Consider the following 26,135-nt stretch of genomic DNA (forward strand, 5'->3'; position numbering starts at 1 on the left):
CTTTGGCACCAATTGGCCAACCATGCCCAGAAGAAAGGCCTCTGGTTTCTTCAAGAAAGTGTACTTAAGTACTTTTTTCAATTCATTATATATCATTTCCCAGAAGGCCTTAATCCTTGGGCAAGTCCACCAAAGGTGAAAGAATGTACCTTCGGTTTCTTTACACTTCCAACATTTGTTATCAGGCAAATGATAAATTTTTGCAAGCTTGACTGGAGTTATGTACCACCTATAAATCATTTTCATAACATTCTCTCTTAAGGCATTACAAGCCGTAAATTTCAAACTGGTGTTCCATAACTGTTCCCAGTCAGCAAACATAATGTTGTGACCAACGTCTTGTGCCCATTTAATCATAACAGACTTCACAGTTTCATCCTGAGTGTTCCATTTCAACAGCAAGTTATACATCTTAGACAGATTCTTAGTTTTAGGTTCTAACAATTCTGTTTCTAATTTCGATTTTTCCACCTGGAATCCGATTTTTTAGTCCATTTTATATACCTCCATTATCTGATAGTAATGTAGCCAATCTCGTACTTTACTCTTTAATTTCTCAAAACTCTGCAATTTCCATTTGTCTCCCTCTTGTTCCAGAATCTCACAATATTTTGGCCAATTGGACTCCATGTTAAGTTTTTTGAGAGCTTTAGCTTCCATCGGTGACAACCACCTTGGGGTTTTATCTTCCAATAAATCTTTGTATCTTATCCAAACATTAAATAGTGCTTTCCTGACAATATGGTTTTTAAACATTTTATGAACCTTAACCTTGTCATATCATAAATATGCATGCCACCCAAAGGCATTATTAAAATCTTCCAAATCCAAAATGTCTGTATTCTCAAGAAGCAGCCAGTCTTTCAACCAGCAAAAAGCTGCTGATTCATAATAGAGTTTGAAGTCCGGCAGGGCAAAGCCCCCCCCCCCCTTTCCTTTACATCGATTAAAATCTTAAATTTTATTCTGGGCTTTTTGCCCTGCCAGACAAATTTAGAGATATATTTCTGCCACTTCTTGAAACAGTCCATTTTGTCCACAATTTGCAATGTTTGGAACAAAAATAACATTCTAGGCAATACATTCATTTTTATGACTGCAATTCGGCCCAACAAGGAAAGCTTCAAGTTTGACCATATTTCTAAATCTCTTTTCACTTCTGACCAGCATTTTTCATAATTATCTTTAAATAGGTTCACATTCTTCGCTGTCATCTTAATCCCCAAATATTTAACTTTCTTAACCACCGTCAAACCAGTCTTGTTCTGAAACCTTTCCTTTTCCATTGATGTTAGATTTTTCTCTAGAACTTTTGTTTTTAACTTATTTAGTTTAAATCCTGCTACTTGACCAAATTCATTAATTAGGTCTAAAACCCTTTTCGTACTAGATTCTGGCTCCTGTAACGTTAAAACTAGGTCATCTGCAAATGCTCTCAATTTGTACTGTTTAGCTCCGACCTCTAACCAACTGGTCTTTTCTTATCATGTTCAGCAAAACCTCCAAGACCGATATAAAAAGCAGTGGGGAGATTGGGCACCCCTGTCGTGTCCCTTTTTCTATCTTAAACTCCTCCGTAACCACATTATTTACAATTAATTTTGCTTTTTGTTCCGAATAAATTGCGCCTATACCGTTTTCAAACCCTTGCCCTACCCCCATACCATGTAAATTCTTTTTCATAAAACTCCAGGAAATATTGTCAAAGGCTTTCTCCGCGTCCACCAATATGGAAACTGCTTTCGTGTTTATATCAACCTCTAACTTTTCCAAAATATCAATTAAGTTCCTCAAATTATCAGACAAATGCCTTCCCGGGAGAAAGCCTGCCTGGTCTTTATGAATCTCATCCACCAACACTTTTTTCAATCTTCTAGCCAAAATATCAGCAAAAATTTTATAATCCACATTTAATAAAGATATGGGGCGATAGTTCTTAAGTTGAGTCTTTTCAGTCTCTGTTTTCGGTATAAGCGTGATGTATGCATCTTTCCACGACTCCGGCGCCCTTTCCCCCGCCAAAATCTCATTACAGACCTCCTTGAGAGGTTGTATTAAATAGTCCTTCAAAGATTTGTAATACCTGGAGGTCAGCCCATCTGGTCCTGGAGACTTGCCCAATTGCATGCTCTGAATGGCACCTTCTATTTCCTGTTCTGATATTTTGTAGTTCAACATCAATTTGTTTACTTGTGAAATTTCCTGTAATCCATTTATCCTTAAGAAACGTTCTATGTCTATGTCTTTCTGTGGCCCTTTTGAATATAGTTGTTTAAAGTACTTTTGAAAGCAGTTTCTGATCTCATTTGGGTTATGTATATTCTTCCCTTCCACCTCTATATTTGTAATGGTATTTAACTTTTGTCTTTTTCTCATTTGCCAAGCCAAAAGTTTCCCACACTTACTTGCCGATTCAAAGGTCTTTTGTCTCATCTGTTTAATCTTCCATTCTATTTCTTGGTTCATCAATTCCATATATTGTGTCTGATATAGCTTTATTTCTCTCAAAATCTCTTGCGACTTTGGTTTGGCTCTCAATTTCTTTTCCCCTTCTTCTATTTTCTTTAAAATTTTATCTTTCTTCTCATTTTGACTTTTCTTCTTTATTGCATTCTGTTGGATCAGAAATCCTCTCATAACAGCCTTACTTGCGTCCCAAATTATTCTTTTTTCAACATCAGTACTCATATTTAATTCAAAATAGTCTCTCAAAGTTTTTTGGGCCTTTTTATAAACTTCTTCATCTCTAAATAAGGTGTCATTCATCCTCCATCTAAAAGAACCAGTTGTTATTTGTTTCATCTCCATCTTAACTGCGTTATGGTCGGAGCAAGTTTTTGGGCAGATTTCCACTCTCTTTATCTTCGGTGCCATCCCTCTAGTTATCCATATTTGGTCAATACGAGTCCATGTCATCTTGGCTTCAGAAAAGAAGGTTCCCTCTCTTCTCAGAGGGTTCTTTGTTCTCCAGATATCCACCAAGTCCATATTGTCAGTCATTTCAAAAAAAGTTTTAGGTAGTCTGCCATCGTTGGTGACTACCTGTTTTTGTGCTTTGTCCATGTTTGTAGATACAACTCCATTCATATCTCCCATCAAAATTAGGTTGTAATCCAAATGTTCCAGTAAAGTCTCATGCAACTTCTTAAAGAATTCAGATTTTCCATCATTTGGCGCATAAATTCCCACTACCAGAAATTTTTCTCCTTGATATTGAATTTCAACTGCCAAGTATCTTCCCTGTTCATCTTTAAAGATTAATTTTGTTAGAAGTCTCTCCTTTACATATATCACTACTCCTCTTTTTTTCACTCTATCTGATGAAATAAATTCTTGTCCCAATCTCTTATTAATAAGTAGTTTCCTGTGTTGCCTCGTGACATATGTTTCTTGCAAACAAATCAAGTCCAATTGTTCTTTTTTCAAAATATGAAACACAGATCTTCTTTTTCGAGGGGAATTCAGTCCATTACAGTTCCAACTAAGAAGTTGCAGAGACATGATGGGATTACTTCGCTTCTCCTCCCACTGCTCCAAGTAGTTGCTCCTCGTCTGTTGGTGGTTTCGCCTTGTCGCAGCAGTGACTGTTCTGTTAAGAGGAAGTTGACCTTCACTTCAAAGAGATTTATAAAAAGTTAGCTTGCCTTAAATTGGATTTCTGGACATGAATGTGGACAGAGTTTAAAAAATGAAGAAATCTGAGCTATTACGACCCCCTTCCCTAGCCACTATACTGGTTACATAATTTGTTCCGGAGGTCCGTTCTTAACCTGAAACTGTTCTTAACCTGAAGCGCCACTTTGGCTAATGGGGCCTCCCGCTGCTGCTGCGCCACCACTGCACGATTTCTGTTCTCATCCTGAAGCAAAGTTCTTAACCCGACATACTATTTCTGGGTTAGCGGAGTCTGTAACCTGAAGCGTATGTAACCCGAGGTACCACTGTATCTGCCTGCTGGTTGTGGAGAAGGGGCAATATGAAGAAAGCCCCTGATGATTCTACCATGTTGTAGAAGGTGGTCCTTCCAGTGTCTGGGCCCCAAGCTGTTGGGGGCTTAATTGACGTAATCACCAGCACTTTAATTTGTGCCCAGAAACAGACCGCGACCATTATTTTGTTGTTGTTGTTTAGTCGTGTCCGACTCTTCGTGACCCCATGGACCAGAGCATGCCAAGCACTCCTGTCATACACTGCCTCCCACAGTTTGGTCAGACTCATGTTCGTAGCTTCGAGAACACTGTCCAACTATCTCGTTCTCTGTCATCCCCTTCTCCTTGTGCCCTCAGTCTTTCCCAACATCAGGGTCTTTTCAAGGGAGTCTTCTCTTCTTATGTGGTGGCCAAAGTATTGGAGCCTCAATGTAAGGAGTGTGTACAGGAGCCAGCCCTGTGACTGGTAGGGCCTTGCAGGTCTGGGGCCTTCCTGAGTTTGGCCTGGAAGGGCAAGGTGCGGCTGCACAAGGTGAGGCTTGACAGAAGACTCGTAGTACCTGGTGGCAAGGGCCGGGAGGGGTATATAAGACCAGCATTTCCCTCTGGCTCTTTACCACAGCAACACACTACCCACCTAGCTGTGCTTCGGCTTCCTGACTCTTGGACCCTTGGCTTCCTAACTCTTGGTTTCCTGACCCCTGGACTGCTGATTCCTGCTTCCTGAACAATACCCTGGTCCCGGCGTACCAAGCCAGGGTTCCGACTGCCTGTAATCCAGACCATGACAATTTGCTGTAGCCAACCTACGTCCCGGCCATGGTGCAAGATGGATGGAGCCCGGTCTACAGATCTCACCACGGTGCTGCAGAACCTTCACACACAGGTAGCTATGCTCCAGGTTGAGGTTCGAGCAGCCCCGGCTGCAGCCCCAGCTGCAGCCCCAGCCTGATGTGACCCCATTCAGGGGGGAGCGTGGGACCCTTTGAGGTTTTGTGAGCCAGTGCTGGCCACCTGCACAGCAGTCTGCACAGCAGACTTTCCCACTCCACGGAGTCAGGTGTGCTTCACGGTTAGCCTGCTCTCAGGTCTGGCACTTTCCTGGGTCACTCCGTATCTTGAGGCCAATGACCCCATGTTCAGGGAGCCCAGACCGCTAAGATGACCCTTTAGAATCTCCAGCAGGGCACTCGCCCGGTTACTGAGTACGCCACAGAGTTTGGTCAGTAGGCTGCAGACACCCTGTGGAATGAAGCTGCCTGTTGGTTCCACTTCTGCCAGGGACTTCATCCACGCCTCAAGGATGAGTTGGCGCAGGTGACCCCCCCCCCAGTAGCCCTGACAGACTTTTTCACGCCTGTCCGAGAGGGATTCCAAGCACCGCTTGAGGGGGCCCCAGGAGCCCAGTGCTGCAGTGGGGCTTGAGGAGGAGCCTATGCAAGTAGGTACCGCCCGCCGCTCTCTCCAGCCAGGATAAGGGTCGGAGGCGGGCCTTATGCTTGTACTGTGGAGAGGGAGGCCATTTCATGGCAGGGTGCCCGGCGAAGAGGTTTGCGTCAGGAAACAACAAGCCCCGGCTGTGCTAGGAGGGGCTCAGCCGGGGCCGAGTCACTGTGCACCCCATTTCCTGCTCCCTAGCCACATTCTCCTTCCCCAGGGGGGCATGCTGGTCCTGGAGGCAGTGATTGACTCCGGAGCCTCTGGAGTCTTCATGGACATCAGTTTCGCCAAGAAGTACCAGGTGGTAAAAGCATCACTTGTTCCACTGGTGGGCCTGGACGGGACCCCCCTCACATCGGGACTCATTAACCATGAAACCTGTCTGCTGGTCATGTTGGTGGCACCCTGGCACCGGGAACTGTTAACATTTGAGCTAGTCCAGACCCCACAATTTCCGGTGGTCCTCGGGAGCCTCTGGTTGGTCCGGCATGACCCCGCCATTTCCTGGGCAGAGCAAATGCTGTGTTTCTCATCATCTTCCTGCCACAATGTCTGTGCCCAGGCCCCCCATGTTGCCTCCATCACAGCCAGAACCCGCGCAGTCCCACTGACCAGCCCCCAGTTCTTCCACTTTGCATGGGACTGCCCCAGACGGGGCAGGGCCACTGGATGCCAGCCTAATCCTGGAGCACTACCGGGATTTGGTGGATGTATTTGAGAAGAAAGGGGCTGAGGTGTTGCCACCCCATCGGACTTACAATTGCCCTATTGACTTGCAGCCAGGAGCAGATATTCCCTTTGGCCACATTTATGCCTTGTCGGCTTCTAAGCTAGGGGCCCTTTGAGAGGAGCTAGACGACAACCTTGTCAGGGGGTTCACTCCACGTCCCCTGCTGGGGCCGCCATCTTCTTTGTTAAAAAGAAGGGCAGTGGGCTACATCCATGTATCTACTACTGAAAGCTGAACCAGGTTACCAATCAAGAATCGCTACTCCTTGCCATTAATTCCTGAATTGTTCGTGAGGCTGAATTGTTCGAAAGGCTGGGATGAATGGAAAACAGTGTTCCGAAACCAGTATGGCCATTTTGAGTACCGAGTCATGCCCTTTGGACTGTGCAATGCACCGGCCACGTTCCAGCACTTTGTAAACAACGTTTTTTGTGACTTACTGGACCAGTTTGCGGTCGCGTACTTGGATGACATATTGATATTTTCAACGTCCCCAGAGGAGCATCGCCAGCATGTCCGTCTGGTCCTGCAGCACCTTAGGTAGCACCGGCTGTATGCCAAGCTGGAAAAGTGTGTGTTCCACATGGAGTTCCTGAGTTATATCATTTCCCCTGCTGGCCTCCAGATGGACCCCCAAAAGGTGCAGACGGTGCTGGACTGCAGCCCCCCCCCCAGAATGTAAAGGGGGTGCAACGGTTCATCGGGTTTGCCAACTTCCACCGCCACAGGGGTTTTTGCATGTGGTTGCCCCCATCTGCACACTGGTCCGGAAGGACGCCATGTTCCAGTGGGTGCCAGCAGCGCAAGAGGCCTTCGAGCTCCTCAAGGAGGCTTTTACCTCTGCCCCCATCCTGGCCCATCCGGGTTAGGGTTAGGGTTAGGGTTAGGTTTTCACCAGGGCAAAGTTGATCCATGTGTGTTTGTCAAAGAGGAGGGGCAAAACAAACTGTATTGTTTATGTTTTGTTGATGATCTTCTGATGTTTTGGAAGAATCAGGCTTTGTACCAAAGCACCCTAGCTCAGCTGAAGGACCACTTTGACATGAAGGATCTTGGTGAGGTATCCAACTATCTTTCTCTGCAGGTGGAGAGGGACCAAGCAGGTAATTTTCTGGTACACCAAACACAGAAAATTGCTGATGTATTAACCAGGTTGAATTTGGTTGATGCAAACCCAGCAGACAAACCGATGGTGACAGGTTGCCAGGTAGATAGTACTGCTGAAGCGTTTTCTGACACTACGCTGTACAGATGCATTCTAGGCAACATGAATTTCATTGCTAGATGCTAAAGACCTGACATAGCTGTAAGCACTAACCTGCTTAGCAGACATGCCAACAATCCTACTGTTCAGGATTGGAAAGCTCTGAAGCGCATAGCCCGCTATTTGAAAGGGACTTTGCACTACAGGCTGAGGTTCACCAGTCAGAAGACTGGAGGTCTAGAAATTTTTGCAGATGCTAGTTTTGGATGTGACACCACAGATGGTACAAGCACTTCTGGAGTATGCTACATGTACTACCACTGTCTGTTTGACTGGCTGTGCAAAAAGCAGACGACAGTAAGCCTAAGTTCCTGTGAAGCAGAACTCAATGCTCTGTCATTTTCACTCATGGATTGTGAAATGTCCTATACAAGTGTATCAAGACAATAGATCCTGTTTGGCTTTGCTGAACTCAGAGAGTTGCAAGCAAAGAACCAAGTACTTGCAGATTAAGCTACATCGTGCAAGAGAGTGTATTCAGAAAGGACTCATTCAGGTGTCCTACATGGCAGGAAATGAAATTCCCACTGATCTGTTGTCTAAGGTTGTTAACAGAGAACAACTTAAGGTTTATGTACAGAGGTTGCAGTTGGGTTGAACCACAGGTACTACAGGTTACACGGAAAGGGGGAGGATGTTAGGATATTTCCGTTCCACCTTAAAAAGGGAGCAGGTTGTTGTGTCACAGTTTGCGTATTTCCTGTTCACAGGAAGTTTATGTTTTGTCTATTGCTTTCGTTTCTCTCTCTGTGCCTGAGACATCGAAGCAGGCAGTCATGGTTTTTTTTTTTAAAAAAAAATAGTATTTATTCAAATTTTAAAGATTACAAAGATACAAAAAATAAAAGGACAAAAAAAGAAAAAAGAAGAAAAGAAAAAATACAAACAATTGATAAAAAAACAAATCAAACCTTTACATAACGTTCTTTCCTTTGCTTATTTCCTTGACCTCCTCACACCTCCCTTTTTTGTATTCTAGTTCAATTAGATGTTTCAGCAAATCCTTTCCAGCTTTGTTTTTATCCTAATAATTTATCTTAATATACTGTAATTCTCGTCTTTCACCAATTAAAAAATCAATTTTAACCTAGTCCTTTATATCATTTCTGCTAAAACCACATTACTTCATTCCAACAACCTTCTAACATTCCTTAATTTTGCAATGTTTCTGTAGATAAACTTTAAATTTTTTCCAATCTTCTTCCACCAACTCTTCACCTTGGTCTCGGATTTTGCCAGTCATTTCCGCCAGTTCCATATAGTCCTTCACTTTCATCTACCATTCTTCCCGGGTGGGTAAATCTTGTGTCTTCCAATACTTCGCGATGAGTATTCTTGCTGCTGTTGTTGTATACATAAAAAATGTTCTATCCTTCTTTGGCACCAATTGGGCGACCATGCCCAGGAGAAAGGCCTCTGGTTTCTTCAGGAAGGTATATTTAAATACCTTTTTCATTTCATTATAGATCATCTCCCAGAAAGTCTTAATCCTTGGGCATGTCCACCAAAGGTGAAAGAATGTACCTTCAGTCTCATTACATTTCCAACATTTATTTTCAGGCAGATGGTAAATTTTTGCAAGCTTGACTGGTGTTATGTACCACCTGTATATCATTTTCATAATATTCTCTCTTAAGGCATTACATGCCGTAAACTTCATGCCAGTGGTCCATAACTGTTCCCAGTCAGCTATCATAATGTTATGTCCAACATCTTGTGCCCATTTTATCATAACAGATTTCACCATTTCATCCTGAGTATTCCATTTCAACAGCAAGTTATACATTCTTGACAAATTCTTAGTTTTAGGATCTAACAGTTCTGTTTCCAATTTTGATTTCTCCACCTGAACGCCAATTTTCTTATCCAAATTTTAAGCCTCCATTATTTGGTAATAATGAAGCCAATCCCGTACTTTGTTTTTTAGTTTTTCAAAACTCTGCAGCTTTAATCTGTCTCCTTCTTGTTCCAATATTTCCCAATATTTTGGCCAATTGGCCTCCATATTGAGCTTTTTCTGAGCCTTTGCTTCCATTGGTGACAACCACCTTGGAGTTTTATTTTCAAGCAAATCCTTATATCTTATCCAGACATTAAACAGTGCTTTCCTATAAAATCAAAATAAATATCTTATAAAAAAATAATAAACAGTGCTTTCCTGACAATATGGTTTTTAAATGCTTTATGTGCTTTGACCTTATCATACCACAAGTATGCATGCCAACCAAATACATTATTGAACCCTTCCAAATCCAATACGTCAGTGTTTTCAAGAAGTAGCCAATCCTTCAGCCAACAAAATGTGGCTGATTCATAATAAAGCTTAAGGTCTGGCAAGGCAAATCCACCTCTTTCTTTAACATCCGTTAGTATCTTATATTTTATTCGGGGCTTCTTGCCCTGCCAGACAAATCTAGAAATATCTTTCTGCCACTTCTTGAAACAATCCATTTTGTCCAAAATTTGCAATGTTTGAAACAAAAACAACATCCTTGGCAATACATTCATCTTTATCGCAGCAATTTGGCCTAGCAATGATAACTTCAAATTTGACCATATTTCTAAATCCTTTTTCACTTCCATCCAACATTTTTCATAATTATCTTTAAATAAGTTCACATTCTTAGCAGTCATATTAACCCCTAGGTATTTCACTTTCTTAACCAATGTTAATCCTGTCTCCTTCTGAAACCTCTCTCTCTCAATCACTGTTAAATTTTTCTCTAAAACCTTAGTTTTCAGCTTGTTCAACTTAAAACCTGCTACCTGACCAAATTCTTGAATCAATTCCAATACTCTTTTAGTACTAGATTCTGGCTCTTGTAATGTCAATACCAAATCATCGGCAAATGCTTTCAATTTGTACTGTTTAGCTCCGACTTGTATACATTTAACCAATTGGACCTTTCTAATCATATTTAGCAAAACCTCCAGGACCGATATAAAGAACAATGGAGAGATTGGGCACCCTTGTCGTGTTCCTTTCTCAATCTTAAACTCTTCTGTGACTACATTGTTCACAATTAATTTAGCTTTTTGTTCTGAATAGATTGCACCTATACCGTTTTCAAAACCTTGGCCTACCCCCATTCCCTATACATTTTTCTTCATGAAACTCCAAGAAATATTGTCAAAGGCTTTCTCCACATCCACAAATATCAAAACTGCTTTGGTGTTAAACTTCACTTGTAATTTTTCTAAAATGTTAATTATATTCCTCGTATTGTCAGACAAGTATCTCCCCGGGAGAAAGCCCGCTTGATCTTTATGGATTCCTTCTGCTAGTACCTTTTTTAATCTTCTAGCCATAATATCAGCAAAAATTTTGTAATCCACATTGAGCAATGATATGGGGCGGTAGTTCTTAAGCTGTGTCTTCTCAGACTCTGTTTTCGGTATAAGTGTAATATATGCTTCCTTCCACGACTCTGGTGCCTTTTTCCCTTCCAATATTTCATTGCAAACATCCTTTAATGGCTGTACTAGCCAGTCTTTCAAAGATCTATAATATCTTGATGTCAAGCCATCCGGCCCTGGGGATTTGCCCAATTGCATGTTCTGAATGGCTCCTTCTACCTCCTGGTCTGTTATTTTATAATTCAACATTAACTTATTTTCTTGAGAGATTTTTTGTAATCCATTTGTTTTCAAAAATCGATCAATGTCCATTTCTTTATGGGTCTCCTGTGTATATAGATGTTTAAAATACCTCTGAAAGCACTTCCTGATCTCCGTTGGGTTCTGTATATTCTTTCCCTCCACTTCCAAATTGGTAATAGTATTAAGCTTTTGTCTTTTTTTCATTTGCCAAGCCAACAATTTCCCACATTTATTTGCCGATTCAAATGTCTTTTGTCTCATCTGTTTAATCTTCCATTCTATTTTCTGATTCATCAATTTCATATATTGTACTTGATATAACTTTATCTCTTTCAGGATCTCCTGTGATTTTGGTTTTGCTCTCAGTCTCTTTTCTCCTTCCTTTATTTTTTCCAAAATTTTATCCTTTTTTTCATTTTGAGTTCTCTTCTTAATTGCATTCTGTTGTATCAAAAACCCTCTCATAACTGCTTTACTTGCGTCCCTGATTACTCTTTTTTCAACACTAGTATTCATATTTATCTCAAAATAATCTCTCAAGTTTTTTTGGGCCTTTTTAGTCACTTCTTCATTCCTAAACAGAGTGTCATTCATCCTCCATCTAAAGGAACCAATTGGTGTTAGTTTCATTTCCATCTTCACCGCATTGTGGTCGGAGCAAGTTTTAGGACAGATTTCCACTTTTCTGATCTTCGGGGCCAGCCCCCTAGTGACCCAAATTTGGTCAATTCTTGTCCATGTCATTTTGGCCTCAGAGAAGAAAGTTCCTTCTCTTCCCATGGGGTTCTTAGTTCTCCAAATGTCAACTAAGTCCATATTGTCAGTCATGTCAAAAAAGTCTCTGGTAGTCTGCCATCTTTTGTAACTACCTGTCTCTGTGCCTTATCCATATTTGTAGACACTACTCCATTCATATCTCCCATCAAAATCATATTATAGTCCATATAGTCCATCAAAATCTCGTGTAACTTCTTAAAAAATTCCGATTTCCCCTCATTTGGTGCATATATACCTAGTATCAAAAATTTCTCTCCTTGTGATTGAATTTCAATTGCAACAAATCTTCCTTGATCATCTTTACATAAAAAATTCGGTGATAGGCTTTCCTTTGCATAGAGTACTACTCCTCTTTTCTTTACTTTATCTGATGAAATAAATTCATGTCCTAATCTTTTATTACTCAAAATCTTCCTGTGTAGCCTTATCACATGTGTTTCTTGTAGGCAAATCAAGTCCAATTGTTCTTTTTTTAATAAATGAAAGACTCTCCATCTCTTCTCCGGGGAGTTAAGTCCATCAATATTCCAGCTTAATACTTGCAGTGCCATGATGTAATTACTATATTACTCCTCCCTCAGCACCCAGTTCTTGTTCTAGTTCTGTCAGTGGTGTTGCTTTCCCTTTTTTTGGTGAACTTCTGTCCAAAGCTCCTGGCTTTTTTCCAAGTTCTTTCTGCAGATCTTCTCCGTGATCTCCCCAAAACTTGTCTTTTTCCTCAACTGATCTTATTTTTATCTTCCTTCCTTTAAAACTAAAGGATAGACCTTGGGGAAATTCCCACCTAAAAATGATCTTGTTCCTTCTTAGAAGGGCAACCAAGTCTCCAAAATTGGACCTAAGATCCAAAAGATGTTTCGGTATATCTTTAAAAATTTCCACACTTGATTGCAGAATTGTCAAAGGATTCTGAAAGTGCAGACCCAGAATTTTATCTCTCTCTTCTTTAGATCGGAGAGTAATCAGACAGTCCCTTATCTTAATCTTCTTTCCTCCTCTTCCCAGTCTGAAGGCCCTCACAATTTTAAATTCTTCTTGTTTCAAATCCGACTTCCAAAACTCTGCAAATTCCTGTGTCAAAAAGTCTATCAAACTGCCCTTCTCCAATTCAGGTACCGCTCTAATCCTTAAATTCATCTGTTTTTCCTTAAGTTCAATCATAGAAAGCGTCAATTTATGGTCCTCAATTTGCCTCTGTAGATCTGGGACTTTCTCTGTTTCCAATTGAGTTATCTTAAATTCCACAGCAACAGCTTTCTCCTTGGCTTCATCTGCGGTCTGTCGGGTCAGAGTAGATTCCTGCAGCAATTTCTGAATAGATTCTGTATTAGCGTTCACCTTTTGTCCCAAACGATTTAAACTTTCTGTGTTTAAGTCAATTTTAGTGGTTGCTGCATCTACTTTCACTTTTGTCTCGTCCACTGTCATCTTTGTCTCTTCAACCCTCTTATTTGTCTCTTCAACCCTCCTATTTGTCTCTTTGACTCTTTTATTGAGTTGCTCCAAAGATTCATTAATCTTAGCCAGTGCAATCGCTAAAACATCTTCTGATGACATTCCCCTAGGCTTAGATTGTGATGGTACAGTCGCAGATGAAGTAGAGAGACCAGCAGCCGATGGTCTTCTCGCCCAATTCTTCCCAGACCTTGTTGTTTTGTCTGGGAGTGACAAATCTACTTTTTCTTTCCCATCTGCCATAACACTTAAACAATAGAAGAGCCAAGGTCAATCCCAGCTACGCAGTTTGTCTTTGCAAATGGAAAATTCCCCTAGTAACAGTTTGACAATTTCAGAATCTTCCTCTAGGGGGAAACAGTTGCAATAGTCCAAAAAAAAAACACCTTTTAAACTCAAACAATAAGAAAAAATAAACAGTTCCAATTTTTGTTACTTTTCAGTTACTTTCAGTTACTTTCCCTCATTTTTAAGAGCAGAAGAGGAAAACTGACCACAATGTATCTCTCTTGCTGAGCAAGCTGTCAGCAAGTCGTCTGTTCACAGTTAATACGCAGTTCAAAGCACGGCAGTCTTTGTCTATTGGCAGCCCGTTCCCAAGTTTTGAGCGATGGATTTTAAGTTCTTTCCCTCTCTCTTGCAGGTATATATAGTCCAAGACTTCCCCCCTCCTTCCCCTGCTTCCTTGGGGGGGGTCGATACTTTTTGTGTTAGGAATTTAGTCTTTTCCAGTCAATTTTCCAAGGCTTTAGCTTGTATTCTCTTTGCTTTGATCTATTTACAAAAGCGGAAGGCGAACTTCCTGTTTAAACCTTCCCCGCTTCGGTGTCAAATTAAGTCTCTTTTATACTTCCAATTTTTCCCTACTCAAGGGTAGTTGCTTTTAAGGTCGAATTGTCACAAGAAGAAGTCAGCGCTCTCCGGCAACGGCTGTGCGGCTTCGCTCCGAGGAAGAAGCAGTCGATTCACAGCACCACGCCACTCACCCCGCTTCGCTCCGGAACCTGTAATCGGGATTCCCCGCGAATTGGGGGGGTGCAAAAGGTGCCCGCCAAATCCCCACGCTCACAGGCTTCACCCGCCTGTGATTTTTGAAGGGTTTCCGCTTTCGCCGTAGCGGTAAGACCCAATTCCCTCGAAGCAAATCCCTCCTAATTAGAAGGATTCCGCCATTACCGATGGCGCTAACCCGGAAGTAGTCATGTTTTTTTTCTTTGTTCTGATCAACGCTGAATAAAGTTGTAAATAATACTCTCCTGAGTGCATCTTTCGCTGTGAGAACTCTGCTGATAGAGCGTGCACGAGCTCTGGAATGTGGCAAGCTATTTCTTGAGGCTCGTGTCACTAATTGACTGATACTGCGTTTCTACGAGAGATCGATGGATCGTCCAGCATCAACGTGGGGGCTTGATGGCCTTTGTCCCCCTGGCAGTATCCCAACACTTTGTTTTTTTGATGTTGAGCTTCAGACCATAATTTGTGCTCTCCTCTTTCACCCTCATTAAAAGGTTCTTTAATTCCTCCTCACTTTCTGCCATCAAGGTCATGTCATCTGCATATCTGAGGTTGTTGTTATTTCTTCTGGCAATCTTAATTCCGGTTTGGGATTCATCCAGTCCAGCCTTTTACATGATGTGTTCTGCATATAAGTTAAATAAGCAGGGAGAAGAAGAATACAGCCTTGTCGTACTTTGCCAATTTTGAACCAATCAGTTATTCCATATCCAGTTCTAACTGTTGCTTCTTGTCCCACATAGAGATTTCTCAGGAGACAGATGAGGTGATCAGGCTATATGCTTTTAAATGTGCTTGTGAAAGGTGGTGATGGGCATTATTGATTTGTTTTGTTTTCATTCTTCTTTTCATTATGTATTTTATGTTTTGATCTTCTGTTTTTATGCTGTGAACCACCCTGAGAGCTATGGATAAATACAATATAATTCAGTTGTAGGTTCAGAAGAAGCAACCCATATGATCAGGGGGCTGCAGCAGTTCTTACATGAGGAAAGGCCTTGTCGGAGGCTTTTTAGTTTGGGGGGGGAGCAAACAGCGGGTGGTGGGAGTGGGTATGATTGAAGGTTGCCAAAAATGATTTATGGTGTGGAGAGGTGTTTTTAATTTATCTGACATAATGCTGGAGTCTAGGGTCATCTAATGAAAATGACAGTGGATCCAAGACCAGAAAAAGGAAGGACTTCTTCACCCAGCACATATGATTTATGAACTTGGCTCCCACGTGAAAACGCCATCAAAAATGAGTTCATCAGTGAGCACGAGGCATGATGGCTCTATGTTACTTCCAGGTTCAGAAGCAGCATGCCTTTGAGTTGCCAGTGGCTGGCAAGCACAAATGGGGAGCATGCTCTGGTGCTCAGATCCTGCTTTGGGCTTGCCCTGGGCATCTGGTCAGACACTATAAGAACAGGGGGGGTGTTGAATTAGACAGGCCTTTGATCTGGTCCAGAATGCTCTTCTTACATTTAAGTTTCTGTGTCCCAACTTCACTTCATTGGTGCCACTCCTAGGAGTTGAGGAGTTTGCAATATAATGATACCACATCTAGAAATGCACTGAATAGCCTAATTCTGTTTCATTCTAATTTTGCTGCTGCTCAGTCTTAGGTTTTCCATCCTGTTTTGTGCAGATGTTTTGGAGGAATGCATGAAAAATCTCTATTTAAATTACACATTTTGCATGTATTTGTTATTTTAAATGTACATTTTCAATGTTTTTCAATGAACTACAGTTTTAAACCTAAAATACATATTTTCAGGCACAAAGACTGCATCACAAAATCTGGATAAGTATATAATCCAATTTGGAGTCACATTCTGATTTATTTTGGAGTGTTGGAGCAAGCTGGTCTTTTGCAAAAAGCAATTTCCTCCTCTATTCCCAATCCCATCACAGGTTTTTATATTGCTGAGAAGATAATAAGATGCATGACTGTTGCATTCAACAAAAACCATGAATGTGACATGACACCGAGTTCCAGCCTCCAAGAATAGAGAGAGAGAGAACAGATAAAAGCCAATGGCATTAAAGCAATATTCTTGAGACTCATACTGCTAGGGAACTGGCATTTGCCTGAACCTGAAAAGATGTCCAAATAGGCCCTAGACCTCCATCCCCTTCCAGTGCCTCTGGGATAATGCTATGTGAACATAAGAGCCTTTGGGTTAGGTCAATGGCCCATCTAGTCCAGAATCCTAGTTTCACAGTGGCCAAACAGATGCCTGTGGGAAGCTGGCGACCCAGATCCAAGCAAAAGAGCACTCTCCCTTTCAGGAGCCCAGGCTGCCACCTTGATAACACAGCACGCAAGTTGAAATTAGCTAGACGATTTATTGCATTTCTGGGTTTGTTTCCTCTCTAATACCTTTTCCATACATCTACTCTTTGGGCTCAGGGGATTAATTGCTGCCTCTTCTGGTGAGGAAATGCTACCCCCTCCTGCTTTCTGAAGCTGCCTGTTCTTCTTGAGCAAGCTGACTTCTCTCCCTTCCACTCTCTGCTAACGCCTTATCTATTGCTTGTTTTCCAGTAGGAATGTGTACACACTCAAAATTCAGGAGCCATTTTATCCCTCTATTACTGCTTCCAGCAGTGGCACTTGAAAGGGGGTACAGAAGAGAAGTGGCACCCTCCTGGCAGTGGTGCTGGGCTGGAGATGTGGTAGCAGCAAGACCTGGGGATCCCCTGCGTTGCCTCACCCCTGCTCCATCCCTGTCCCAGAACATGACTTCTGTGAGGCTGTGGCTGCCACTTCATATGCACACCCTCATATGCTGCCCTGTTCCCCTGCCCCTGGATTTGAAGACACATTTCTCCAAAGAGTCTTTGGATGGGTCTTTCCTGGATGGGCCTGAAGAGCTTTTTGGTTCACAGCACAGCCTAGGATAGATTCTGGAACTGAAAGAATTAGAAGGAGACTGTTATAATATGCACGAGCTCAGGGCTGGCCCACCCATGAGGCAAGGTAGGGGGCAGCACATTTGGCTTCCAAAGACTAGGAACATGTGAATGTTCCTTCCTTTGTTTCTGATATAGCTCTCCACTCCCCACGTTGTTCCTGATGTAGAGCTTCACTCCCTCTACTTCCCTTCTTTCCAGGTTGGGGGTAGGCAAAATTTTGTGGTTTTCTTCAGGTACCAAAATGTCTTGAGTCGGTCTGCTTGAGCTCATGTTTGGTCTGGGCAAAATCACAACACATTTTCAAGCTTGTTTGTGTTCCCCTCCCAGTCCCATATTCCTAAATAGGTATACTTGATGAACTTTTGAGTTTTTTTAAAAAAACTTCCTTAGGTGGCTTCCTGCTTGTGGAATGCTCTTCCCAGGAAAGCTTGCCTAGTGTCTTTACTACATATCTTTAGGTGTCAGGTAAAAACATTTCACTTTTCCTAGGTCTTTGGCTAATTAAAAAAATCTGTAGCATTTTAAACTGTATTTGTGGATTATTGTATTTGTTTTTTACTATGTTATGGAAACCCAGATGGGCGGGGTATAAATTATGATGATGATGATGATGATGATGATGTATTTTTATGTTTCAAACACCTCTGTGATCTTCAGATGAGGGTCAGTATAGAAATTTAATAAACAATAATAATAATAATAATAAAGTAGTACATTAATTTTTAAAAATTGGCATAAACTAAGTGCTCCACCTGACCTTTTGTACTGGGAATGTCAAAGAGAATTATTTTCACTAATCATGGATGCGTCCAAGTGTCTTGGAAAAAATGGGAACAGTGTTAACAATATTACTAAAATGTCTGATTTACAGCTCCTCCTTGACCACTTGGTTTTGATGACTCATACAAGGTTTGGTGAATGGATTTCTTATGATTGCAACATCCTGAATAAGAAATAAAAATATTAGACCCTAGCTGACCTTAACTCTCTTGGAGAATGGGAAAATACATTATTATCCCCAAATTAATAATCAGTTAACATCAGAAGACGGGTGAACATGCTGTTGTTGCACACCCCAATCTCTGAGCTCTGCAAGATTTCCAGTGGTTCCAGGAACTTTACTCAGAGTTGGTGCTTCCTTTTGGGAATGAAGCACAGCAGAGACTGTGGTGTCTTTATGATATATGGTTTATTTACACATATATACAACCTGATCCTACAATGGAGGGGTTCACAACATAATCACTCCAAGAGGGTCTTGCTTCCCCCACAGCAGTAGATTCAAAACAGAATCAACCATCATGCTCTGATGGTTCTAGCTTGCCGCCTTTACCCAACTGTAACCTTTTCCCTTCAACTCTAAAAGCTCACCTCAAACTCTGCCTTTGTCTTCTAACTAACTATGAGTTGAGGGAGGGGCTCATCCCATTTGCCATGTACCACAGAGCCCCATCTCTTTCCTCATGGCATGTCACCTTTTGTTCTCCTAATGGCCCATGGGTCATGACCCCAGGTGATTTCCTCATCACAAAAGTGGCCTGGCTTATATTTTAACATTTGCTGAATCCAAAGGTTCAGTATCTGGCACCCAGATATTCACAACAGGGGAGTCTGAAATTCAGTACACAGGGGAGTCTGGCACTCACACACGCATAACAATACAATAGATTAGTGAAAACTAGAATATATTTTATTAATCATTGATTTAAACATGAGTTGATGTTTAACATAATTGCTATAGTGCAATAGTCACTATAGAAACCATGCTGAAGGCGACTCATGCAAGGCCAAGCCTACTGTTAAGAGAGGAATGATTCAGTCACCTCAGGCAACTGTTGCAGAGCAATATTTAAAGGCAGTGCATTGTCAGTTAATAATACTAATGCTATATTTTAACTGAATTCAGTTCTTTAATGAAAAATCTCAGGTGCCAAAATTTCTGGGGTTGGTCTTTCATTGGAGCATTCCAATGGAAACAGAAAGGGGAGAAAAAATTGCTAATGTTCACTTATTTGTCCTGTGTCCAGTGAATACGAATGGCATTTGCTGCTGCTTTGCTTTCAGCCCACAAATAAGATACTGTATATTTTTTATTTTGCCTTGCATTTCCTTTGCATTGTAGTATATGTGGTGGAATGTGGCTTATGTAATGTCTGTAATTAATTATGTAATTCTGCCACGGTGGATAACAAGATGATGGAACATGAACTGCAGTGGAGCAGAGACGCTGCAGGGCAGAAGGGAGACTTTGCTTCTTCAGACATAACTCCAGCCGCCTGATGACTGAGAAACTATCCTTCTGTGAGGCAGAGCACCGTGCATGTCATGTTCAAGGGTCACTATCTGGAATGGCACATTCTCCTGCATAGCACACCTCTATGTGCCAGGAGCCCCTTGGATTCACCACAGCAGCCAAGTGGAGCCCTCAGAACCGTGAAGAGTGCTAAGGGGTCTTTGTGGATAGAGAGTCTTCTCAGGGTACCAGGTCTTGAGGAGTGCATTTTGTTAGCCAAGTCTGGGATTGACTACCACTGAAGTTCAGGCATTAGTAACTTCACATTAGAGTTACCATACATCTGAGGAAACCTGGTCATGTCCTCTTCTGGGGGGCCAATATGCCCATCTGGGTGGATTTTTACATTTTAAAGGAAATGTCCAGGTTTTTAGGGGGTTGGGGGCTTGGGCTCAGGTGGTTCGGGCAGCTCGGGCTGCTTGACATGCTGTGGCTGCTGCCAGCCCAAACCGGGAGCCCCTTTCCCCAACTCGGGTTGGCAGTGGCTCGGGCTGTCATTTTTGCTCAACAAGTGTGCTGCCAAATACAGCAGTTCTTTCCAAGGATATCAGGACAAAAGGAATGAGGTGGTGGAAGGGGAACAAAACAGTTTTATTAACAAATAAACAGCAGGCATGCAAAGCATAAACTAAAACATACCCAACAGGGGCTACCCAATCTCCCCTTCAGCTGCCCGGAGCTCCAGGAAAAAGACCCCGACCGTCGCTCTCCCAGCATCAGGTCCTTTGACCTGGGCAGAAGCTCCCCGGGCCCCTCCCACGTATGGCTTTTATAGCCTGCCTTGAAGTGCACCTGGCATTACTCATGATTAGCCCAGGACCCTGAGATGGAATTAATACAGAGCGGCTGAGAGTCTCCCACTATCTGCAGCCAGGCATCCAGCCAGCACTTGCAGCACAGAAGAACCCAAGAAACTATTAGTATATAAAACCCTCCACTGCTTGGAATCAGTCTACTTGCCTCATATGTGCCCACTTGATTGTTTTAACCAAGATCATCCACTCTCTTCTAGGGATGCTTCTTTTGCAATTTTCCTCATCCTTCTAGGGGAGGAGAGCAGGAGAGTGGGCAGCAATCCTGCCACCCATCCTCCTCAGCTGCAGTGCACCTCTCGCCTGGCTGCAGCTACTCTGGAGCAGGAGGAGAGTGGGCAGCAGCTTCCCTGCTCCTCTCCTCCTCTGGACTGTGGTGCACGGGACCTGGGGCCAGACCCCGCACACCACCGCTGTGGTGATAGTTCTTCCCCTTCACATTTTATCCTTACAACAAGCCTAAGAGACAGAGACTGACCCAAGCTCACCCAGTGAGCATCATGGCTCCCACATCAGGCCAGCACCCTGAGCCCATGGCACCACTGCTAAGAGCTTCTGGGATTTAGCTTTGATTTCTCCAAAGTCGGCTCCACTACACAGAAAAAAAGAGTGGGGAGGTGTTATTCCTTAACTCACCCCCCAGATTTTTAAATTTGCTGTCAAGCACAGTGTTCTCTCAGCTTCCCCAATATACCTTTACAAGGGCCACTAAAATCAAATGTCTTCATTGTCTGCTTTTATAACCTTGCATTTCTAGGAAGACAATGTTTTCCTCCATTGCCTTCATCTTCATTCGCCTTTAAAGTAAAAATCCCACATAATCAAAATATATTCCTGAGAGATGTTCAAGTTACTCTCCCCAGTTAGATTTCCATAAAACTTAAGGAAATTTTGTTAAGCACCAAAGCAATAAAGCACATCTGCCCCATTTTTTCTAAAAGATTATTATTTTGGGGGGTAATTTGAATTGCTGCAGCATTTATTAATAGCCACAAGTTTATTCTATGAGCTTCATGCCTCATGCAGAGAACTGACTAATATATGAAAAAGAGGTCTGTAGTGCAATAATAACTCTAGCAGATGAATAATTATAAAAGCTAATTGGGATTTAAAGGCACTTTAATTTAATACTTCTGTGCTGCTAGAAAGAGGCTGGAATAGTTCCATCATGATGAGATTTAAAGTTCTCATCTTTCTTTTTTGTTGAAAGGGGGAAATAGTTATCTTGATTTGTTTAAGTATTTTGATCACATTTTGAAAATCACTGAATGTGTAATGGATTTCAGGGGCATATATATTATAGTGATGGAATGACTTTTGCACCCAAAAGAAAACATTTGTTCTCTCACTGTTAGTTGTTTAGATGCTCTCCTGTGGTTTTTGGGAGGGCATCCCAGCCCAGGGGCCACCAGGTAGAGTGTGTCTCCCCCTCCAACCTCAGAGAAGATGTTCACAGATGATGTTCATGTCCAGCATCACCTACACCACCTGCCCAACAGTGGCACCATCAAGAAGAAAGCATTCATTGGATCCTCGCATTCACCAGACACACACACCAAGAATGGGGGGAAAGTGCATCAGCGTTGGCGTGCCAATTGTTCTTCCCATTGCAACCAGTGAGAGGGAAAAACTGGGACAGAAAGCACCAGAGAAAAGAATAGACAAAATAATCAACCCCACAGAAGGAACAATATAGAGAACAGCCTTGTGTTGAGCCAGACCATTGGTTCATACATCTCACTATTTTCCACACTGACTGGCAGTGGCTCTCCAGGGTGTCCTCTGGGGACTGTGCCTGGGACCTTCTGCTCTACACAGAGCTACTCTGGCCCTTCTGTCCTGCTGGTGCAAAACCAGCAGAGCACAGAAATTTTTTTTTGCTTGCCTTTATGCCTCACCTTTTCCTTCAAGGATCTCAGGCTGGCTCCTCATTTAATCCTTTGAGGGAGGTTGGGCTGAGAGGCAGTGACTGACCCAAGGCCACCCAGTGAACTTCATGGCTGAGGAAGGATTGGAACCCTGGTCACCCACGTCCTAATTCAACCCTCTAGGAATTGGGCAGTTCACCTACCTGAGATTCTATTTCTCCAAATATATTTGTGTGTAATTTTTGCAAATTAATTTTCCCCTATATATGCATTTTTGCATGTTATTTTCACTAATATAGACATTTTTGTAGACACTTTACCCCAGCATATGCATTTTTTTTACAGGTTACTTGGCTGGAAAACTGAATTGCAAAATTGGAAGAAGTGTGAATTTTGAAGGATAGCCGTGTTTCTGTTTTCATATTGTTTTGTAAAGTGCATTCATCTTTAAATGCCTACTTGCACCAGGCACCAGCCATTTTGCTCACATGTTGGTTCCTGGCCCCTGTGCGGGTCGGCAGTGTGTGCCTAAGCCTGCTCTGCCCTGGTAGCATCCCACACTCTTTCCGCCCCCATTCCTCCCTCTTCTGGGTCCAAAAGGACCTGTGCATTGACAGTCACATGTCAATTGGATGCGCCTCCATTTCTCCCCCAGTCTCAGTCTGCATTCAGTCTTCACATGCACATGGGGAAAGGGAAAAACAACAACAAAGAAACAGTCTTTGTGGTTGTGTTGTGCCTATGGTTGCATCAAGTCTCTTTTTTGGTGTGGTGCAGGAGCTGAATGACATGGCCCCAAAACAATCTTGATAACTATATGTACAATGACACCAAGACCTACATGCAATCCTACATGTGACCTCATTGAGGTTGCTCTTTTATTTACTCCTCTTTTTTGCAGTGTTTTGTTAAAGTGCAGTGGGAAGATACAAACAAGCAGGAAACATTGAAATGGTCCAGCAAGCTGTTTATGCCATAACACTGGAGTTAATTTGAGAATTTAAAAGGAAATTTTGCAGAGGGGGGTTGGTGGTCACATGGCTAAAAGTCCTGCAGGCAAGGAACCTGAATGGAAAGGGCATTTTGAAGATGTTGGACCCCCATCCCCAGGTAATTTGAACATTTAATATGCCAGTTCTCCCCCTCCCCAGGGGCGTGAAGCATTTCACAAAAACAGTGTGTGGGCTTTGCCACAGCATGGCCACTAAGCTTATCATTTGGTTAGGTTTGTGAAATGTGTACCTCACTTCCCACTAAGTAAGTCCCAAAGCAATTTAGAACAAAAAATGTAAATGTTACAATAAAACCACAGAAACATGATTGAAAGCAGATTTAACTATGCAATAATATATATATTATGGTGATGCCCCAAAACTCTGGAAAACAAACAGCTGTCAATAATCAAAATGATGACATGGTTGGCGCCAGGTTAGCCTCCCTGGAGAGAGCATCCCATAAAAAAGCGGCTACTATAGATAAGGCCTGTTCTTTGGCCCACCTCTCTCCAGAGAGCCCTCAAATTTTGTGCTTTCATTCCTGTTGCAAATGAGTAAGAAGCTTCTTCCTCCCCCTTTTTTTTTGCAGCCTGAAGAACCAGTAGGAGGTCATCCAAGACAGTGACATTTTACCACCACAGTTTCTTCTCCAAAGAAGAGCTGTTGACTATGACTAGGAGGCTTTCTGGGACAATGAGCACTTCCTGTATGGCATCATTAATGTGTAGCTAATCTTTGCTTTGGACAATGAATGGATTTTAATTTTATTTTGTGGTGCATAACAAGATTCAGATGGATTTTTTTACCCTTGGAGATATGTATATATATTCAACATGAAATCAAGAATGTTTAAAAATGTAAAATATATCTTCAGAGACCAGTGGAATAAAATATTTTTTTTCTTTTTTCATATTTATTCTTAGATTTCTTCAGAGAGTATAAGATCCTATTAAATAGTCCATGATTGTGATGTAAGTAACGAGTCTTCAGCAAGAAATAAACATGATGTCTTCACCACATTCTGCATACTTCTTGTCATCTGCACTGAGAGGGGGAGAAAAAAAATGGCTCTTGACCTTTGGAATGTAGACTGGAGACAGGTAGAAAAGATTTGGAAGTAGATGGAGAGAAGCATCACTTCCTGTAGTACATACTGGAGTCATGCCCCCGGTGTCCTTCTAGAAGTTGTTGGACTTCAACTTCCATCAGTCCCAGGCAGCATGACCAACCATCATCAGGTATGATGGAAAATTCAATCCAACAACATCTGGAAAACCACAGCTTTGCCATCCCTATAGCCCCCTGCTCCCCCCGAAACACTGTGACTTCTGGTCAAACAGGATATTGAAGGTGTTGGAAACACTGCAAAAACCTACTTACACTTTTTCCATCGAAAACAGAAATAGGAGTGGAAATGGCTGAGGTTTGCTTATTTGCTCCATGAATGGGAATCTAATCTGTCCATACAGTCGTTCTCTGCTTCTGTTGTTGCTTTCAGCCCACAAACAATATACGCAGTAACTGATTATGCACACTGCTTTGTGTTTCCTTTGCATTGAGTTTAATGGAGTGGAATGATTTAATGACAATATAACTTAACTACATGATTAAGTAAGTTATGTGATTTTGCCACAGCAGCAGTGAGGTGAAGAACTAAGTTTCTGGCAAAAGACAAACTGTAGCGGAACAGAAACACTGCTGCATGTGACAAATACAGTGCAAAACAGAAAACAATGCATTCTTACATCACTAAGCAGTGGTGAACTTGGGATGTGTGTACACTATATGAGCAATGCCCCCATTTCTCAAACCTTCAAACCTTTTTTAAAGGTATTTATTACCTTTCTCCGGGACGCAGGTGGCGCTGTGGGTTAAAGCCTCAGCGCCTAGGGCTTGCCGATCGAAAGGTCGGCGGTTCGACTCCCTGCGGCGGGGTGCGCTCCCGCTGCTCGGTCCCAGCGCCTGCCAACCTAGCAGTTCGAAAGCACCCTCGGGTGCAAGTAGATAAATAGGGACCGCTTACCAGCGGGAAGGTAAACGGCGTTTCCGTGTGCGGCTCTGGCTCGCCAGAGCAGCGATGTCACGCTGGCCACGTGACCCGGAAGTGTCTCCGGACAGCGCTGGCCCCTGGCCTCTTAAGTGAGATGGGCGCACAACCCCAGAGTCTGGCAAGACTGGCCCGTACGGGCAGGGGTACCTTTTTATTACCTTTCTCCAGGGGGTGCACTTACAGGCTCCTCCAGAATTTTGCACAGCAATGGAAACAACCACCACATAACAATTGCAGTTAGGGATGCAAGATGCATAGCCAGCCCCTGAGAAATGTCAATAGACTTATTGAAACTCTCTTGGCTTCTTTTGAGCTTCTCAGATGTTTCACCTAAGTAGTGACAAGAGACTTATTTGCCCCATGTGGCAACATTGTGCTACTCTCCATATAGCCAGCTGTTTCCAGAACAGACTCAGAACTTACTAGAGCCAGTGAGATCTGGATTTATTGTTGAAACAATACCACTCTGGACTCTGGACCCTGGACTCTGGTCTAGATTCTGGCAAAAGCAGAACTCTCCACATCTCTATCTTCAAGCAATGCAATATGAAATACTGTAAATGTTCTGGAATTTTGCATAATTTATAAATGCAGACATATATTCCAATTTGCTTGATTCTCCTGTAATCATTAACTGAGTTGTGGTTACAAAGGAAGGAGACTTTAGGGTCAAGGGCCCTCTGCCACATTCTTTTGGAATTTAGAGAATTGATGGGTTACGATATGCTTCAATGGTTGTCCTCCTAATTAAAAAAAATCAGCAGACAAGGTCACAGGAACCCAAAAAGCCATGGAATTTTTTTAAAAAATGTTTTATATTGAACATTTTGACAGAGCAATCCTAATTATAGAAAGCTGTCATAACTGATGCCAGGTTAAGTTCTCTGGGAGGAATTTGACACACCACCATTTTTGCTAACTTCTTCCACTGGGTTGCTAGGTCACATGTAAATTCTGCCAGCTGAACAAGGGACAGGCAGGAAAGCCCAAGAGGCCAAGATCCACCA

The 26,135-nt window shown here is 42.4% G+C and overlaps 1 protein-coding gene across 2 annotated transcripts in view; it reads left to right on the plus strand.

Moving 5' to 3' along the window:
• ZMAT4 (zinc finger matrin-type 4) overlaps positions 1 to 24,418 on the plus strand; it is a 284,724-nt gene extending 260,306 nt beyond the window's left edge. The window contains exon 7 of one of the 2 annotated variants that reach the window (XM_079989032.1): positions 23,668 to 23,978. In XM_079989032.1, coding sequence (XP_079845158.1) covers positions 23,668 to 23,683 — 16 coding nt within the window. In that variant the 3' untranslated portion in view covers positions 23,684 to 23,978. Of the gene's footprint in view, positions 1 to 23,667; positions 23,979 to 24,001 lie in introns of those variants that run through there. The other variant, XM_079989031.1, reaches the window with a different exon arrangement.
• Positions 24,419 to 26,135: the final 1,717 nt, after the last annotated feature.

This window comes from Podarcis cretensis (genome assembly GCF_951804945.1).
Source record: "Podarcis cretensis genome assembly, chromosome: 8".
In the NCBI taxonomy this organism is placed as follows: Eukaryota; Metazoa; Chordata; class Lepidosauria; order Squamata; family Lacertidae; genus Podarcis; species Podarcis cretensis.